The sequence below is a fragment of the Protopterus annectens genome, chromosome 9.part0 (assembly GCF_019279795.1).
Source record: "Protopterus annectens isolate FY-2018-M chromosome 9.part0, PAN1.0, whole genome shotgun sequence".
NCBI lineage: Eukaryota > Metazoa > Chordata > Ceratodontiformes > Protopteridae > Protopterus > Protopterus annectens.
This window is the reverse complement of record NC_056743.1, coordinates 1,115,766,621-1,115,787,392: the sequence shown is the minus strand read 5'-3', so window position 1 is coordinate 1,115,787,392 and position 20,772 is coordinate 1,115,766,621. Positions and strand designations below refer to the sequence as shown.

Below are 20,772 nucleotides of genomic sequence, written 5' to 3'. Positions count from 1 at the left end.
GATAAATCATGATAACATGAATTGGTGCTGATAATGCATGAAATTAATGCATTGATTGGGACAAGCAGGACAGAATATGAGGACTGCCCAGGTCCACATGGGTATGACAGAAAAGAATAAGGAAGGAGAGGTCATTCTAGACTTCTGTCTGGCAAATGACTTGATGCTGAATAACACATTGTTCAGTAAGAGAGACAGTCACAAGATCACATATAAGAATGGCTAACATGCAACTGAGACTGATTCCTTCTATTAAGAAAGAGACATTGGGGTAGAATCAGTAATTCCAAAGTCATCCCCAGTGAAACATTCAGTTACAGCATAAGCTATTAGTTGCCAAAATCAGCTATAAGCAGTTGTCAGAAGTGACTCTTAGATCTGGATGTTGACTGAAGAGAAAGTACAAAAGTTCAAGAAAATACTCAGGGCTGTAGCACCTCAGGAACCATATGTTGGCTAGCATTATGTCATTTGCCAGGCAGACGTCTAGAATGGCCTCTCCTTCTTTATTCTTGTTGTCATACCCTTATGGACCCAGGCAGTCCTCATATTCTGTCCTGCTTGTCCCAGTCAATGCAGGAAAAACTGGGAGATATAAAAGACAGACTAGGCAAAGAAGAAATACTGCTTGGTAACAAAGAGGCTAAGAGAAGAGTTTCAATAGCAAAGTAGAAAGTATCAGGGGCACTCTACAGGGGCACTCTACTATCTTCTGGGAAGTGACTCACTAGCTGGCACAAAGAAACTCTATTAGACTGTAAGACAAAGACAGAAAGATAAAGAAGATAGTAAGACACCCCTCATAATGGATGCCAGCAACAAACTGCTCACCAGCCCAGAGGACATCAAAGGTAGATGGAAGGAATACTTCCAACAGTTTCTGAATAAAGAAAACCCCACAGAACTTGTACTGCCCCAAACACAGCCTACATTGAAAGATGAAGAGGAGCCCACCCTAGAAGAATTGAAAAACAGCACTAAGAAAAATGAAATTAGGGAAAGCAGCAGGCTCAAATGAGGTTACAGCAGATAATATCAAGATGTTGGGTGCGCTAGGAGAAAAATGCCTCCTGAGGGTACTCATAGCAGTATAAGAGAGAAAGGCATATCCCAGATCACTGGCATGACTGGCGAATAAGCACACTAGTGTCAGTGCACAATAACAAAGGGGGCATTCATGATTATGGGCAGTACAGAGGTATCAAACACCTGACATACTACATGAAAGTTCTGGAGAAGGTGATTAATGCATGAATATGCCTAGTCGTAGAAAGTAAGACTTGAGAAGTACAGTTCAGCTTCAGAAGAGGATGCAGCACAACTGACCCAATGTTTGACTGGGACAGAAGGTGCCCATTTTCAGCAAAGGCCCAGGAAGAAAAGATCCACAATCACAATTTTTCAAAAAGCAAGTACAGATATTTTAAATCACAAACTATCATGTTACAGTACAAAACGTAAGAGTGAAAAAATGTAATGAAAAAACATAGAACATATTGTATGTTTCATAGTAAAGTGCAATGACAAACAAAAACACGAATCGTTGAAAATATGTGAGGAAAAACTCAATAGTCACATTATTTTTTACATAGATTAGTATGTGATAAATAAGACCTGAACCAATTCTAATAAGATATTTAAAGAGATGTTATAGATAACATGATTAGAGACAGAGAGGGGAAATTGAATGATGCCTTAGTATAAGAGATGGTGTTCATATTGTAGTTATAGAAGGAAGAAGGATAGTTCCTAGAGCAGCAGAGACCAGAAAAGACAAACTTTCCAGATTCTAAGTATTTTTTCTGCATTTTCGACCTTTTGTGCCTTTCGACAACTGTTTCTGCCTATTTTATAGAGTTATTACCTGTTTTTCCTGTTTTTATAAGCCTGAATTGTTTGTTGCACTTCCTAGTTTAAGTTTGCTTAAAAGTTAAACTACAGGCTAATACTCTCAAGTGTACTAGCTTTTGATAGCATTTAATCGAAAATCAAGCATTTACTGTGTTTTCTGTCCTATCTGTGTAAAAAAACTTGAAAAAAAAACAAAAAAATATTCTTGTTTTCCATACTTTCCTGAATAGTTTGTTCCAGTGATCAGATTTTGCTGATCCCTGGGCTTTGTCTTGGTTCCTGTAATTCTCCATTTTCCTTGTTTGGTCAGGGGGAAGTTTCTTTACTCACCAGTGAGAGTGGGGAGTACTGAGCTGCTTGTTTGTCCTCAGAGGAGTGGTTTAAAACAGTAACTTGTAGTTCATTGGCCATTTTGGGTCATTTCCTGCCTTTTCCAGCCCTCTGCTATAAAGCACGCTTTGGCGGGCTTTTCTGGCTGTAGAGAACTCAGCACAGCTCCTCATGGTATCCAGCAGAGTTCCTAGAGCAGCAGAGACCAGAAAAGACAAACTTTCCAGATTCTAAGTATTTTTTTCTGCATTTTCGACCTTTTGTGCCTTTCGACGACTGTTTCTGCCTATTTTATAGAGTTATTACCTGTTTTTCCTATTTTTATAAGCCTGAATTGTTGTTGCACTTCCTAGTTTAAGTTTGCTTAAAAGTTAAACTACAGGCTAATACACTCAAGTGTACTAGCTTTTGATAGCATTTAATCGAAAATAAAGCATTTACTGTGTTTTCTGTCCTATCTGTGTAAAAAAACTTGAAAAAAAACAAAAAAATATTCTTGTTTTCCATACGTTCCTGAATAGTTTGTTCCAGTGATCAGATTTTGCTGATCCCTGGGCTTTGTCTTGGTTCCTGTAATTCTCCATTTTCCTTGTTTGGTCAGGGGGAAGTTTCGTTACTTACCAGTGAGAGTGGGGAGTACTGAGCTGCTTGTTTGTCCTCAGAGGAGTGGTTTAAAACAGTAACGTGTAGTTCATTGGCCATTTTGGGTCATTTCCTGCCTTTTCCAGCCCCCTGCTATAAAGCACGCTTTGGTGGGCTTTTCTGGCTGTAGAGAACTCAGCACAGCTCCTCGTGGTATCCAGCAGAGTTCCTAGAGCAGCAGAGACCGGAAAAGACAAACTTTCCAGATTCTAAGTATTTTTTTCTGCATTTTCGACCTTTTGTGCCTTTCGACGACTGTTTCTGCCTATTTTATAGAGTTATTACCTGTTTTTCCTGTTTTTATAAGCCTGAATTGTTTGTTGCACTTCCTAGTTTAAGTTTGCTTAAAAGTTAAACTACAGGCTAATACACTCAAGTGTACTAGCTTTTGATAGCATTTAATCGAAAATCAAGCATTTACTGTGTTTTCTGTCCTATCTGTGTAAAAAAACTTGAAAAAAACAAAAAAAATATTCTTGTTTTCCATACTTTCCTGAATAGTTTGTTCCAGTGATCAGATTTTGCTGATCCCTGGGCTTTGTCTTGGTTCCTGTAATTCTCCATTTTCCTTGTTTGGTCAGGGGGAAGTTTCTTTACTCACCAGTGAGAGTGGGGAGTACTGAGCTGCCTGTTTGTCCTCAGAGGAGTGGTTTAAAACAGTAACTTGTAGTTCATTGGCCATTTTGCGTCATTTCCTGCCTTTTCCAGCCCCCTGCTATAAAGCATGCTCTGGCGGGCTTTTCTGGCTGTAGAGAACTCAGCACAGCTCCTCATGGTATCCAGCAGAGTTCCTAGAGCAGCAGAGACCAGAAAAGACAAACTTTCCAGATTCTAAGTATTTTTTTCTGCATTTTCGACCTTTTGTGCCTTTCGACGACTGTTTCTGCCTATTTTATAGAGTTATTACCTGTTTTTCCTGTTTTTATAAGCCTGAATTGTTTGTTGCACTTCCTAGTTTAAGTTTGCTTAAAAGTTAAACTACAGGCTAATACACTCAAGTGTACTAGCTTTTGATAGCATTTAATCGAAAATAAAGCATTTACTGTGTTTTCTGTCCTGTGTAAAAAAAAACTTGAAAAAAAACCAAAAAAATATTCTTGTTTTCCATACTCTCCTGAATAGTTTGTTCCAGTGATCAGATTTTGCTGATCCCTGGGTTTTGTCTTGGTTCCTGTAATTCTCCATTTTCCTTGTTTGGTCAGGGGGAAGTTTCTTTACTCACCAGTGAGAGTGGGGAGTACTGAGCTGCCTGTTTGTCCTCAGAGGAGTGGTTTAAAACAGTAACTTGTAGTTCATTGGCCATTTGGGTCATTTCCTGCCTTTTCCAGCCCCCTGCTATAAAGCACGCTTTAAGCCAGCGATTTATGTGGAGTGCCACAGGAGCACACAAGAGCAGCGGCGGTTAATCAAGGTTAAACTATTCGGGCTATCTAAAGTCCACTCTTCATTTTTAACCTTAGAACAGCTCTTCTTGAACTGTACTGCTAATCTAACCAGCCTATTCTCTAACTAAAAAGTTCATATCTACTTGATTCCTAAGTAGACTATTCTCTACCAGTAAAGCCTAGGACTTGCTCCTAAAGTACTTTTTACTCTGATATAGCACTTTTTATTATACATAGTACCCCACCAGCCTAAAAACACCACATCCCCCGAAGTCCTTTTCAAACTCATCTACATAAAGTTTTTGTCTATTCCTTCTAGCATGGCGAGGGATCAGTTGCTAGTGTCCTCTCCTGCTCAGCTGGTGAATCTGGGAATATTGAGGCAATGTTACAATTGCCTCATGTACACAGAAACCCTCTCCTTCTCCCACAAAACACAAACACATGCGAGAGATGCAACTATATAGCCAAACTGGAGGCTGAGCTCAATCAACATAGGACTGGCAAGACCAGACAGGAGGAGAAGGTAACCACACACACCACAAACCCAGTCTCACATAGCACTATCACAACTTCAAATCATACACATAAACACACAAAGACATACTCGGGCTCTGATCAAAAATCTAGCAAAACAGCAGAGGCTACTAAAGCAGACACCCAAACCACTCCCTCCACAGAGCACCTCACATGCAACACATAGACCACCGAGTCAGTGTGCCAAACAGTCACAGCCCTTAAGGCCAAACACAATGCCAGACACACTCGTCATAGGTGACTCCATAGTCAGACACACTGACGTCCTGCTCACCAGATTGAGTAAGGAGAAGGTCACAGTAAGCTGCCTATCGGGCGCTAGGATCCACCACATAACGCAAGCACTCAGGTCACTCAACTGCAGGTACAAGTATGACTCAGTCATTGTCCATGCTGGTGTGAACGACCTGAGATGTACCTCCCTGGACTACATGAAAAGAGACATAAAGGAGCTCTCTGATCATGTAGCCCAGGCAGGTATGACCCTGACCTTGAGCAGTATCCTACCTTCACCAAGAATGATGCCACAATACAGAGACAAGATGATCAGCTTTAATAATTGGCTTAAACTATGGTGTCATTCAAAGGGGATCCAATGTCTGTCTGCCTGGGATGACATGCTGGACAAGCCACGATGCTTCGCAAGGGACGGCTTGCACCTGTCACCCCTGGGCTTCCGGATTTTGGCCAAGGCTTTTGCCACCCCCATTGTGCCTTTTTTAGGCAAGGCTCAAATTCTAAACCTACCACCCTAGAACACAATAAAGGAAAAAAACTAAGGGTAATGCTGCTCAATGCCAGAAGTCTCAACCTCAAGATGCATGCACTCAAAGCCCTTCTCAGTATGGAGAACATCAATGTTTGTGCTGTGACTGAAACCTGGTTTAAGGCTCCTGAGAGCACCCCGGCACTATCAGGTTTTACCTCATATCATGCATTCTGGCCCCAAAATCCGGACAACACCAAGAAAGGAGGGGGGGTGTCCATATTCATCAAGGACACCCTCACCTCAAGGTTGGTGGCAACGCACGATGCATTGGAAACCATCCAGGTGCAATTAACCGTAGGCAAGACTGCTCTGCAGTTTGTAGCATGTTACAGGCCACCCTCTCAAACTCAGGAACCTCACACAGCTTTCCTGAAAACACTGGAGGGGATAAATGTATCTCCAAACACCATCATACTGGGTGATTTCAGCTATCCAAATATAGACTGGGATCACTACTCAATAACACTCTAGCCCAAAGGTTCCTAGAGTTCATAAACTCAAATGCCATGGAACAGCTAGTCACAATCCCCACAAGAGGAGAAAACATACTAGATCTCATCATCACAAACATGGGGTCACAATGTTCAACACCAGAAGTATACCCATCATTGGTGAGATCAGATCATAAACTAATCTCACTGGAAGTCCTCATCCCCCCCCCCCCCCACATAAAAAAGACCACAGTGAAGAACTTCTCAAAAGCCGACTTCACACTTCTAAAGACTGGTGTGGTCTCTTTCAAGGCCCCCGAACCAGCGGAAACCATTACTCAAACCGCTGAATCACTTACAAATGCCTTCTACCAGTACCTCCAGGACTGCATGGATCAGGCAATCCCAAACAAAACAAAGACTCTTTGTACCAAAGGCAAGCGTCCAGTCTGGTGGACCCCAGCCATAAACAAGCTCTACAACAAAAGGAAGAAGCTACTACAAGATAGAGCAAAATCCGTAAAAGGGAAGACACCCTTGATCATTATAAGTAAAAAACTGAGATCTCTCATAAAAGCATCCAAGGCAAATTTTGAGAGAAAAATCGCTAAGGACTCAAAAGACAATCATAAGGCCTTTTTTAGCTATGTTAGAAACCTGGGAGGAAACTCACAGATATGCTCAGAATTAGTTCAAAATGATGTAAAAAATCACTGAACCTACAGACATTGCCAACATACTGGCTGACAGGTTCAGTGCAAATTCCCCCCCCCAAAGGAGAGATATCTATACCAGAGGATTGTAGTCCCCGAAACATCTCAAATGCTCAGGTGAGAACTGCTCTCTCCAAGGCAAAAAACACAGCATCCATGGGACCAGATGGTGTCCCCAGTTGTGTGCTCCACGAACTTAACGAGGAATTAAACCCACAGTTAGGGCAGCTGTTTAATCTTAGCCTCACCTCAGGATCATTGCCCAAGGTGGGCGTGCAGCGACAGTGGTCCCACTTCACAAAGGAGGTGCCTCCACCGACCCGATACCGTCCCATCAGCTTGACAAGCCTGATCTGCAAAGCTATGGAGAGGATCATAATGGAACTCATAAATAAAGACATAGGGGACTTGCAGACTTTGGATCTAACCCAGTTTGGCTTTGTCAAGGGCAGATCATGACTTTTAAATTTGGTTGACTTTTTCGAAACAGTCACCAAGGCCATTGACGAGGGCAAGGCAGTCCACACAGCCTACCTTGACCTGGCAAAGGCTTTCGACACAATACCCCATTCGGGTATCATTGCAAAACTCACCAGCTTAAATGTAAACCCATACGTCACAAGATGGGTTGCAAACTGGCTAAGTGACAGAACCCACAGGGTCAGAGTTGCTGGCGCCATGTCAGACTCCAAGCCTGTCACAAGTGGTGTCCCACAGGGCTCAGTCCTGGGCCTACTTTTGTTCGGCATCTACTTTTCAGAAGTACAAGCAAACACAGGAGGATTATGGCTGACAAAGTTTGCAGATGACTGCAAACTGGGCACCATAGTTGAAAACCCATCGGACACAGACATCCTTCAGAAGGGTCTCATAGAAACGGATAACTGGTGCCAGAGCCATGGCCTAAAGTTAAACGCCAAAATGCATAGTCATACCCTTCGGGAAAAACAAGGTTACCCCTAGTTACCATATAGGTGGCAATCCACTAAGCACAGAAGAGATTATCAAGGATCTGGGGACCCAGGTTGACAGTAACCTTTCGTTTGACACTCACGTTGCCAAAGTAATTAGGAAGACCTTCTACATTGCCCACCTGATCATGAAGGGATTCACATCTAGATCAAGGGAGGTCATCGTTCCCCTGTACTCATCACTCATCAGACCAATGATTGAGTACAATGCCCCATTCAGAATGTATCTGACCCGACACCTGCAGCAATTGGAAAGGCCCCAAAAGTTCCTCACCAAAAGGATAAAGGGTCTCAAAAATATGTCTTATGCTGCCCGACTGAAGGAACTCCAGCTCTATTCAGTAAACACCATCTGCTCAGAGGTGACCTGTGCCTTACATACAAGGCCATGTCCAACCCAGAATTAATGAACATGCTTCACCTCAAAAAATCGAAATCCATCAGAACTACAAGGGCAAGAGACTTAAACCTCAACACGGCTATTAATAGGATGTGCTGGAGGGACAGATTCATCACCCAGAGACTCCCTATGCTGTGGAACAAAATTCCAGTACATGTGAGGCAGAGCACCTTGCTGGCCTTGTTCAAGAGAAATCTTGACCAATGGATGGGAGATCGCAGGTATACCCCAGGGATAACCTCAGTGTCACTGCTAGACAGAGGCACAGCAAAATAGTGGGCATAGTATCCTTCAAACTAAAGGAGTGGCGAAAGCCACAAAACTCTGGGCTAAGCTTATAAATGCCCTAGGGCAGATAGCCTAGTATGAACCTATGAACCTATGAACCTAAAGGAGCTTATAAGAAGAGTGCAGTGTAGGGTGTCTTCAGGTTGCTTAGTTGAAGAGGGAAGAAAGAGAAAGGTAGAGGAAAGGTCTGCAGAAATGAAGTGGATAAGGTAAGGTACAAGGGAAAACTAAAGAAAGGAGTGGAGTTAGGAGGCTGGACAGTGTTGTGATGTGTGATCTAGGTTGAAGGGGGTGTGTAAAATATAGCAAGCAAGTTTCAGTCAGGAGTGACACAACAGCATGTCCAAAATTTTGTAACGTATCCTTTTAGGGAGCACTTAAATCTGGGTAGGTTAAAAATACTTCTGGTAGTTACAGGTAAGGAGTTCCATTTGTTTTGCTACTGAGTATGAGTATAGGCTTTCTCCTGGGGATTTATTCAGTTTATGTTGAGAAGTTGTTTGTCTTCTGATCTAAGAGTTCTTTTAGAGAAATATACATTGATTAAAGGGATGCTAGCTGTGCAGGGTAATGGTCTGTGTATGATTTTATGTATTGTTATAAGATGAATGTAGGAGAGGTGGAGGGGGAGTTCCAGCTAGCTAAGGGTATCCAGATGTTTGTAGTGATGGGTAAAGGAGGATGAATTAGTAGCATACTTCGCAATTTTGTTGTAGCAACTTTCAAGTTTGTTTTTATGGAGGATTGTAAATTGGTCAGAACTGGTGCTCCATAGAGTAGAGAGGGCAGAAGGTAAATTTTGGCTAGAGCATTTTTTTCTGAGTATGCTGAGAAAATGTTTGTTTCTGTACAGCATGCCTAGTTTTTGATGGGTTTGCTGGATATTGCTTTGGATGTGGAGATCAAATTTAAGATTGTCATCTATTATGACTCATAATAGTTTTTTATGGTGGACTAATTCAATTTCAGTGCCATTTGCTAAAAAGATTGTGAAAGATGCTTTTTTGGGGTGTGAGTTTTGGGGGTAAAGAGGAGGAGTTTCTTTTTTGGGGGGATGAGTAGCAGTTGTGATCTTTTAAGCCAGGGATCAATGGAGATGACAGCTTGTTGAGTGATTTCTTGGAGGTGACTCTACCATCATCTGCACATTGAATCAAGGTGCCTTCATAAGAAGATTAATGTATTATTGATAAAAACATTGAATAGTAGAGGGCCAAGGATGGATGCTTGTGGGACTCCTGTAGAAGTGTGAAGGTATGTAGAGATGGATCCTTGCCATTTTACAGCTTGTTGCCTGGCAAGGTGGCTAGAGAACCATTGAATAGATGGAGATTATAGACCCAGAGTGGAAAGTTGATTTAGGAGTTTACTTTGAGAAACTATGTCAAAGGCTTTTTATAGATCTAGAAATACTGCAGATACAAGTTTATTAGAGTTGTGTGCTGTAATGACAGTGTCTGTAAATAATAGCAATGCAGTGGAGGTGGTGTGGTCTGGCTGAAATCCATGTTGCGCATTGGTGATTAGCTTATTTTGTAAGTGATAGTGGAAAAATTCTTTATGTATACATTTTTCAAAGATTTCAACAAAATTCCTGCTTTTATGTATATATTCTGTATAAATAACTGTAATCACTATCTGTAACACTGTATCTACTTTTGTACCAATTAATATTTTCTGTATCTATGTTCTTGTCGGAACTTTTCCTCACAGGGCCTCCACTGAAAATGGGCTCTTTTAGGCTCAGTGGACTTTCCCGGTAAACAAATGCAATAAATAAATAAATACATTTTAGAGAGGTGAGGCAGGATGGCTATGGGATGGGAATTTGTAATGTCAGTATAATTACCTCCTTTATGTAAGGAAATAACATGCACCATTTTCCACAAGTTAGGGCTTCAGGATTCTATTATCGATCTATTACTAAGAATGCTGATTGGGTATGCTATTGCATCTGCAGATAGATATGGGTATTCTGGGGGAAGGTTGTCGGCTGAAGAGGAGCAAGGTTTTAGTTTATGTAAAAGCTTTATTATGAGAGTTATATATACTGGTTGAAAGGTAAAGTGGGTGGAGTTGTCTGTATGTGCATTGGAGAGGTCGCAATTAGGTGAGTTTTGTGAAAGAAATGTGCTGGGGTCTAAGGTAAAGGGAGTTGGCTGTGTGGAAGGGGGTGTGTTAGGTGAGTTTGAGGTTAAGTTGGCTGTGCATTCTATGAAGTATGTATTGAAACAGGTAGCTGTTTGAAGAGGGGAAAATGTCTGGGTAAGGGCTGGGAGAATTTTTTTGCTCCTGGGTTGATGACATGGGTTACCAGAATTTTTAGTGTTCTTTTTATGGCTATTTAGTAGGTGAGTATGACTGTTCTCTTTATTAACTTGTTTCTTGACTTGGTTTCACAGCTGTCCGAATAGTTGCCAAATTTTGTCATTTTTTATTCTTTTGCCAGTTAATCCATTCTTTGTCTCTGTCTTTCATAAGGAGTTTGCATTGGTTGGTGAGTCATGGGGGTATGGCTGAATTTAATTCTTTTTGTGCTTTTTTTTAAGATGCATAATTAATGTTTTTAATTATTTTTTTACTAATATTCCATTGAATTCTGGAGGATAGTAGAGGAATATGAAACGAGTCTTGACTTTTGTTTTAAAAATGCATGTAACACTCTCTGGTATAGCTGAAGTGCAAAGGCTGAAATGCATCACTTAAGGAGGTGTGCATTTCGTTTACTGCAGAAGTATCTGATTTATAGTAAGTAATGCTGAAGTAAAACAGCATGCACTGAAAATGTCTGTGCTGCTCATTCTCTTAGCAAAGTACCCCCCCCCCCTCCCCAACATGCATTCTAACTAAGGTATGGTGAATGTCATTTAAGCCAAGTTGTATGTGCAGCGAGAAATACTTATGGAGAAACAACTAAGTTAAGCAATTGTTTTTAGTTATATTTATGCATCTCTCACAAAAGTGTCTTCAAATAATATTTATCTGTTACAACTTTTTCTCTGCAATTGTAAACAATTATAAACCTAAAACTCCAACTTTTATTGTATAACTTTATTATATGTAGTCAGCAGTACTGATACTTGGACAGTAGTAAAAGATTTACATAGTTATCTATACATAATATTATTTTAATAATCTTAACTGGCATTTCTGTTTATTATTGTAACCTGTTAACACAGTACTAGTATTCCTCTTTCTTCAAAAGATGGATGTCTGATTACAGATATGCTACCCATTTTTTATGCATTTCTTAATGTCAGTACAAGTACATATTTTCAGGTATTGGTATTTGAATCTGGAAATACATGTAGTTATGCAATTTTTAATCCCTTTTTTGATTTATATATATATATATATATATATATATATATATATATATATATAGGTATCTGAATCTGGAAATACATGTAGTTATGACCCTAGCCCTGAGTTGCATCCTGCCATCACCCAGAATGATACCGCAGTACAAGGACAAAATGATTGACTTCAAAAATTGGCTAAGCTTCTGGTGTCATTCTAAGGGGATCCAGTATCTGTCTGCCTGGGATGGCATGGTCGACAGACCACGATGCTTTGCCAGAGATGGCTTGCACCTGTTGCCCCTGGGATTCCGGATACTGGCTAAGGGTCTTGCCACCCCTATAGTGCCTTTTTTAGTCAAGGTTCAAATGATAAATTCACCACCATAACAAGAACAGGCAAGCAAAAACTGTGGGTAATGCTACTCAATGCTAGAAGTCTAAATCTCAAAATGTACTCACTCGAGGCACTCCTTAAAATGGAGAACATTGATATCTGTGCAGTGACTGAGACCTGATTCAAGGCTCTAGAGAGGACCCCTACATTACCAGACTGTAACTCATACCACACTTTTCGTCCATCTAACCTGGACCAGAACACCAAAGGTGGAGGTGTGTCCATATTCATTAAGGATATCCACACCTCCGGGATAGTTGCGCAGCATAATGCATCCAAGGTTATCGAAGTGCAACTAACTCTGGGCAAAACTTCAATCTAAATTGTAGCTTGCAACAGATCCTCCACCATGCCCCAAAATTCCCACTCCTCTTTTTTTGATATACTGGAAAATATTAGGGTTCAACCAAACACCCTAATAATGGGCGATTTCAACTACCCCACCATTAACTGGGAAAACTACTCATGTACCAACTCCTTCACTCAACAGTTTCTGGAATTCATAAATTCCAATGCCCTGGATCAACTTATCCACACCCCCACCAGAGGCAACGCTATCCTAGACCTAGTCATTACCAACATGAGTGACCAGTGTTCCACACCTGAAGTCAACTCCTCATTGGTCAGATCCGACCATAAGCTAATCACCCTAGATATCTGCATCCCGCCCCCACCTACCATTAAGGAAACCATGGTAAAAAAATTTCTCCAAAGCCAACTTCATGCTTCTTAAGACAGAAGTGGCAAACTTCATGACACCCATGCAGATGGACAATACAGTTATGACTGCTGAATCCTTCCAAATGCACTCTATAAGCACTTACACAAATGCATGGATTGTGCTATCCCAAGCAGAACAAAGCCGCTATCTTTAAAAAAAAGGAAGCCAATCTGGTGGTCCCCTGCCATAAACAAACTCTACAACGGAAGGAAGAAACTGTTGCAAAAGAGAGTAAAATCCCATGAGTGGAGGAGCTCCCTGGTAGCCTCAGTAAGAAGCTGAGATCCCTTATAAGATCCTATAAAGCTAGCTGTGAAAACAAAATCACCACTGATTCTAAGGGCAAGCACAAAGCATTCTATAGCTATGTCAAGAATCTCAATGGCAGCACCCAGATCTGCTCTGAGTTACAGCACAACGGCACAAAAATTACAGAACCAACTTATATTGCCAACATCCTGGCAGATAGGTTCAGTGCTAACTTTATCCACCTCTCACCCCCTAAAGAGCCCATATCAATACAGGAAGAATGCAGAGTCCCTATAATCACATCTATGCAGGTAAAAGCTGCACTCTCTAAAACCAAAAACACAGCATCCATGGGACCGGACAACATCCCAGGCTGCGTTTTACATGAACTTCAGAACGAACTGGCTCCCCACCTAAGCACCATGTTCAATCTTTGTCTCACCTCAGGCTTTGTGCCCACTGAATGGCACACAGCAACTGTTATCCCACTCCACAAAGGGGGAGCCACCACTGATCCTGGGAACTACCGCCCTATTAGCCTGACGAGCCTGGTCTGCAAGGCCATGGAACATATCATCATGGAATTCATAAACAAAGACATTGGAACCTCCAAACTCTGGACCCCACCCATTTCGTGTTTGTGAAAGGCAGATCATGCATTCTGAAGCTGATCAACTTCTTTGAGGCAGTCATCAAAGCCATAGACGAGGGTAAGGTGGTTCACACAGCTTATCTTGACCTCACCAAGGCTTTCAACACCATCCCCCATTCTGGAATTATAGCTAAACTCACTAAACTAGGTATAAATCCCTACATCACAAGATGGGCTGCCAACTGGCTCACTGACAGAACTCACACTGTAAAATTTGCATACTCCAAATCTGACTTCAAACCAGTGACAAGTGGAGTACCACAGGGTTCAGTCCTGGGACCTCTCCTGTTTGGTATCTACTTCTCTGAAGTACAGGCTACCACAGAAGGCCTCTGGCTAACGAAGTTCGCAGATGACTGCAGACAAGAGCTATAGTCAAGTCCCCAAATGATGTGGACATCCTACAGAAGGGCCTCACTGAGACAGATGCCTGGTATCAGAGGCATGGCCTCAAGCTCAATGCCAAAAGGTGCATTGCCATCCCCTTTGGTAACAATTCAGTATTCATGAACTACCACATAAACGGCAGTCTACTTAATGCCAAATGTGTGATAAAAGACCTTGGGACCCAGGTGGACAGTAGTCTCTCCTTTGATAATCACATTGCCACAGTAGTCAGAAAATCTTTCTATGTGGCACACCTCATCACAAAAGGGTTCTCATCCAGGAAAAAAGAGGTAATTGTTCCCCTCTACTTGGCACTCATTAGACCCATTATAGAGTACAACGTCCCTTTTGGAATGTATCTCACAAGACATCTGCAGCAGCTGGAAAGGCCATACAAGTACCTCACAAAGAGGATTACTGGCCTCAAACAGATGCCCTACACTGACCATCTCAAAACAATTCCAGCTTTATTCTGTAGCATATCACCTACTCTGAGGAGACCTCTGCCTAACATATAAAGCTATGTTAAACCCAGAGCTGTTGGACATGCTACACCTAAAGAAATCCCAATCCCTCCAAGCTACATGCTCTAGGGAATTAACAGCACAGGACTGTGGGGAGGAGGGCAGTCTGTGTACATTTAAGTACACGAATGAACACTGGATGAAAAACAATGATACATGGATTACCATTCTTTCTGATGGCAGTCATAAGAAATCACAATATAAGGAAATGACATTAAAATAAACATCCTGTCATGCAAACTTAACTGCTGCCACTACACTCTCCTCACTGTATGAATGCTAACAGTTTCTGAAGGCAGAATTTATTTTGAGTGACATTAAATACAATCTGATGTGCAGTAGAATTCAGAAAACAAAAATGACATATATAACTGAATATTTCATTGTTGCCAGTAATGCTTTCTATTACATAGTAAATAAGTAATTAAAGCAATAGTTATTCAGTACAGTAGGTATAACTGTTGATGTATTTATTGATCTGATGCCTTTCAGCATCACTGAACAGGAATGAGTGAGCAGTCAGGCAAACATGTAGTAATACAAAACTATGTTAAGATGAAAGAGAATGCCAGATGAACAGTGATAACAGACCATGCACCAAGCAGCATAGCCCACAAATATCACTGCATGCATTAGAAATATTATCTATGTTCCTTTACAAAAAAAAAGAAAAAGGAAACAATAACCTAAATGTCCTGGTCCACAGTTCTGGACAAGATGCTAGTTATTAACCTGTACAGTTGCATGCTGTGCAAAAGCCAGCCACATGGAGTCCTTTACTACTGCTGCTGGTTGGTAATCATTAGTTAAATGGGAGCTGCAGTGACAGCATGGGTCACTTCACCACCAGACTGGTGAATGATCATATTATGCAGAATGCAACCGTCAGGAAACATCCTTCATGCAGTAGCTGGGTAATAATGAAAGGCACCTGCAGACTTATCCAGTTACCTGAAATGGCTCTTCAGGATGCCAAGACCTCCTCAATGTCAATACAGGTCCGGGACAAGGATGTGTTATATGTCTTCTCTGCAGTTCCAGAAGGAATTCTCACTGGAGTCATGAGCCATGGCTCCAGTGGATATCCGGCATCCCCTAAAAAATTAGACAGACAGGGGAGGGGAGACAAAACAGGAAAATAAACATTAATTTACATCAATGATGTTTAATATGAATAACTGCTTAATAGATAAAAAGAAATTCAGCTTACCAACAAGATGACCACTAGGCATCCTACCTTGGAGGAAGAGGTAGTACAGTGAGCTAATGTTCCAGATGTGGGAATCATGTGCTGTGCCAGGATGTTGGGCAGAGATGTTGGTGATGAACCCCCATGCATCACATACAACCTGGAAATTGATGGAATGGTAGCCCTTTCCTATTGTGGTATGCCCCTCCCCCCAGATGGCCTGACTTGCAACATGGCTACAATCTATCGCAATGAGTACTTTAGGGAAATGTGCCAGTCCACAAAAGGCATGCATAGTCCTGGCTTGGTTCTGAGGTGACACTGGGAAATAGATGTACTGACCCACATGTACCAAGAGCCTGTGAGGTCCCCATTGTGTCTCCAGTCTGTCTCTGAAAGGTCCCCATAGCAAGTATAGTGATGGCTATACATACTTTGGTGTGCAAGGAATGGAAAGTTCATGCATTCCTCCACTTCCCCCATGAGGGTCAGACATGCCCACTAAGACCCTTATAATGTCCCTCTCCACTTTAAACCTATGAAGGATTTCTTATTATCAAAGTTATAATGATAAATTCTTTGCTTATATTTTTGCCTTCTGGTTTTGGCCCTGCCAAGACAAGCAACTCCGATCCAGGAATAGCAAAGTTCACAAGAGATAGCATTTTCACCAGTTGCAACTCTGATAGATGCTTCCCTGTTTATAAGACATCTTGGCAGTGGGAAAAACTGGCTATGAATTGCAAATGGTGTAAAATAGTCTTCATTAGCATAAGATTTTTATTACTGATCAATTCCATCCCAGTATTTGCTTGTTTGCATAAGTACATTTGTGGTCATCGTTCATGGGTGTAAATGGCCTCTATGAACTGCAGCTTGGCTACTCTCATTCGCATATGCCCTTGAAAGCTTTACTGCATTTGCCTAACTTAGTATGAATATGGCCTTTAAGTTTGCGATGTTGGAGAAAGTTAATGTAGATCCTTGTGGGGGAGGCGGGGGGTTGGGCAGTAGTAAAGTAAATTGAACTATAAGGAATTGCTTTGACACTTCAAATTCAATGCCAATCCCCCATCCTGCTTTAAATGAATATGTTTCATTTGCAGTCTGTTTTAAAATTATGTTCAGCTAAATTATTAATTTTCATCTTAGAATAGTAATTGTCACATAACAGTTATTTTAAGCAATAACTTTTTCAATAATAATTAATTTAAATTTTTACCTTTTAGAAAGCCTTTATTTTGTTTTCATTGATATTAATAATGCTTGTTTTTTTTATTATTACATATTTTCAGTTCATTAAATAGTTTTAATTAATTTGGAATTTTTAAATTTATGTAATATGAATATGTTCACTTATTCTCATATTTTTTGTTCAAATGTGATTTAGGTGGAAGAAAGCTTATTTTTATTTTTTCAATGGGTTGTTAGTTTGTGCAATTATATTTATGTCGATTGATTTTTTTTAATTTTTCTTTAAGCTATGAATGTTCAACTAATGGATATGTATATAAGGAAGGGATGTCACCATGATGATGATGATTCTGATGAAGTTCCATTTTTCTCAGGGACAAAATCACTAAATCAATTAAAGATGTTTCTTGTTTCTATCTTTTAATGGTGGTTTGTGCAACTGTTTTTCTTAATTCCCATAGCATTATTTTAGTTTGCTCATCATACAAGGCCTTTACCAATATCTTAAGGTGAGTAGACCCTGTTATACTATTTTCCCACTGGGCTATAAGAGAATTAACTATTTTGAATAGACTTTTAAGAAACTGAACACTAGAATCTAGTTGGAGGAAATTTCCCTCCTTAGGGCATTCATGATATTGGCCAGCTCAAAGCTTTTAGATGAATCAGTGGCTACAGGCATGTCTTAGGTCATAGAAATGGGATCAGTTATAGCACAGTGATAGTCTTCTTTCCTGGGGACATTTTGCCCACACTTACAAGCTTCACTTTGGCAATTTCTTTCTTATACATGGTTGTTGCATGTGTCTGCCATGCTTAAATGATCTAGTTCGATCGATGGTTATTAGAGGCTAATCAGGAGACTCTGTTGACTAAATGTATAGTAAGTATCACATATAAAATGCTACTATGTAATTCATTCAAAGAATTAGATAAGATGAAAGGAATGTCAAACAGTTTCTACAGACTGGTAACTATTCCTACATGTGCTACCTGGCTTTATAAATGTATTTATTTATTTTTTTGATGGCATTGTCTCTTCATGCATTTCTACATTTCCTTGAAAATGGTTCAGATGTTTGCTATGGCTGACATCTGGAGTTATTTACATGTTTGAAGCTCTGGGTAATTCATGGAATATCTTTGGGGCCATACTGAATTGAATATTTTTGAAGAGAAGTTCCACAATAGTTATGATATATTCTGACATGGGAGAATAACTCTTGAGTGATCTGAGTCATGACCAAGAGTGCTATGGTAAGCCATTATTGGATTTCTTAATTTTGATTTCCAAAAAAAAAAAGACAATTTCTGGAAAACAAGAGGCTGGAAATCCCCTTTGAAGTGATTAAAATATAGCCATTATTTGCAAAATTAATGAGTCAGAATTAGTGAATGGCCAAATGAACTTGAAAGAAAAAATTGCTGGTAGATGGGTCCCCTGGGTTTTGTGAGGAGTTGCTCTAAGGCGATTATTTTTCATGGTCAGATTTATATGATTGTTTCATATTGTTAGCAAACTTTATGACTTGCCTAGCTTATCTTTGTCCTGTCTTAAAGTCAATAGTAGTTATTTGTGCTCATCTTTTTTCATTAGGAATTATTGTTCTTTTTTTATCTGTTATCTTAGGGTATCGGGAAGGAGCTCTGAAACCAAAAGTAGTTGACAACCATGAAACAAAGAGATCTTTCTGAAGTACATTTTTTAATCCTTACATTTATATACGTAGTGCCATATTTTATGCTGAATAGAAAAAAACCCTCTTCCTTATTTGTAGTTTTTTGTGGAGTTATCCAGTGAAATATAATAGTGCATTCATTCAGTGGTAACCACACTGCTGTAATTATGCTATTAAATGTTACCATAGATAATTAGAAACAAGTCTGTTTATACTTTCCAGTGCATTTTAACAATCTTTGTTTATTTAGGAAATATTTAAGCACTGAGCCATGCAGTCAAGACAGACATAGTATTTGGCATCTGTAAGAAGGTGTAAAATGTAAACACATGACCAGAAATGTATTATTTATGAGATGATAGAGAATGCAGATCAGTGAAAAAAGAAATCATGTCTTCTTGTGCTGCTGTTTTAATGCTCATTTAAATGTTTGCTTAGATAGATACAGTAGTGAAATTCTGTGTCTTTGATGAACCTGGCTAAATCTGTGCTCCACTCCTCACCAGGATTTCCCCAATTCTGATCTGTAGCCTTTTTAACAATACTCCATACTAGTCACTTCTCTTACATCCAACACTTTTGCATGAAGTATATTCCATGAGTCCCATGTACGGAATCATAGTTCAGAGGATTCTAAGTCAGGTACATTGAAACAACAATAACCTGTGAACGGAGCTATGCGACCGCTATAGGCTTATCCTGAATAGTAGGGTTCTATAAAGTGTGAGCATACTCTTATTTTCACATGCCCCAAGCATTCATTATGACACATTGCAGTAAACTGCTCTGGAGAGTACATTTTGATGCATGGGATGTAGTCTGCAGAGCCAAGTACCACTAAAACTGGCAGTTACTGTGACTGGATTTGTTCTTTTGTTCTTTGTACTTATTGCATTCATAACACTAAATGGCATCTAAATAAACTGAAGTTGAAATTGATGTAATGAGATTACTTGAAACTGTCCTTTGGACTCCCTCAGGTCTGTACAGCTTGCATAGGTGTGCTTTGGGTAATGTATACACTTGTATTGTAATGTGTAAGGATTTCAGGTACCTTTGCAAACATTTTTTATTTCTCTGTCATTGGCATTGTCCCTAATATTATTATAGTGTTTGTGCAGACCAGTTTATAATAGCAGAAGAGCATGTATCTTACAATATCTGACTGTATTGTGTCAGCAAGAAGCAGTAAAGATATGACCAAAGCTGTGTCATATCAAACATTACTGTTGCCTACTCTTATCAAGAGCTTGACACCCTGTTAGTAGAGCTAGACACACAGTTATAATACATGAGTTACCATTATCTAAAGTACCTGTGGCATTTTCATTGACTCTTCTACAGTGGCAGTTTTGCTGCATGGACCTGTTGCATCTGTCCCAATATTAATGTGACATGCTGCTGACTGGTCACCAGTTGTATCATTTATGACATCACTGTAAATGTACACACAGGTTGTTGTTTTCTTAGCTATGGTACATTGAGAAATACCTGTAAGCTGTTTTTGTCTCTATCTTATACTGTGGCTAGTGTCGGACACTCAGGTATACTGTACTACTGCACAGGGCCTAATATGTTTAAAAGGCACATTATGTGATTTTGACTGCCTGGCTTATTGAGCATGTTGAAGACTGAAGCAAGATCTTTTCATCACCAAAGTGATGAGCCCCATGTCTAATTGCCATAATATAGCCAGAAACATGTCACTGTAACCATTACAGTTGATGCATGCTAAATATCACATAATGTTTAAATTGAACATACATGTATGCTGTTACTGCTTCTGCACATGTGTATTTCAGTAACAGCTCCTACTAGCTGTGCCTTTAATTTGTGTGTGTGTCGAGATGTGATACTATGGACATTGCCCACCGTGGTATGAAGGCTTGATTCGGCACCTTTCTGGGCATTAACATTGTTCCCCAACCTATACAGTTGTATTGGCAATTGTTATATAAAAAGGGCATCTGCACTGTTAATGTTTCATCGTAATGCAGCAATGACACATAAAATACATTTGCTCAGAAATATTGCAGTTCTTATTTGGAACTATGTTATCTTTTTTTAAACTAAATTTATATGTAGTTGTGATGAAATTCACCACCAGTGTCATATGAGATTGAGGAAAAGATGAAATACAAAGGCAACAGCGGACTGTAACTAA

At 40.1% G+C, this 20,772-nt stretch overlaps 1 protein-coding gene across 1 annotated transcript in view; it reads left to right on the top strand.

The window, feature by feature from the left end:
• The window catches only part of LOC122810624 (glycerol-3-phosphate phosphatase-like), a 40,862-nt gene extending 22,238 nt beyond the window's left edge, over positions 1–18,624 (top strand). Inside the window, exon 2 of the mRNA XM_044082200.1 lies at positions 18,560–18,624. Within this exon, the coding sequence (XP_043938135.1) occupies positions 18,560–18,624 (65 nt within the window). The remainder of the gene's footprint in view (positions 1–18,559) is intronic.
• The last annotated feature ends 2,148 nt before the right edge of the window (positions 18,625–20,772 follow it).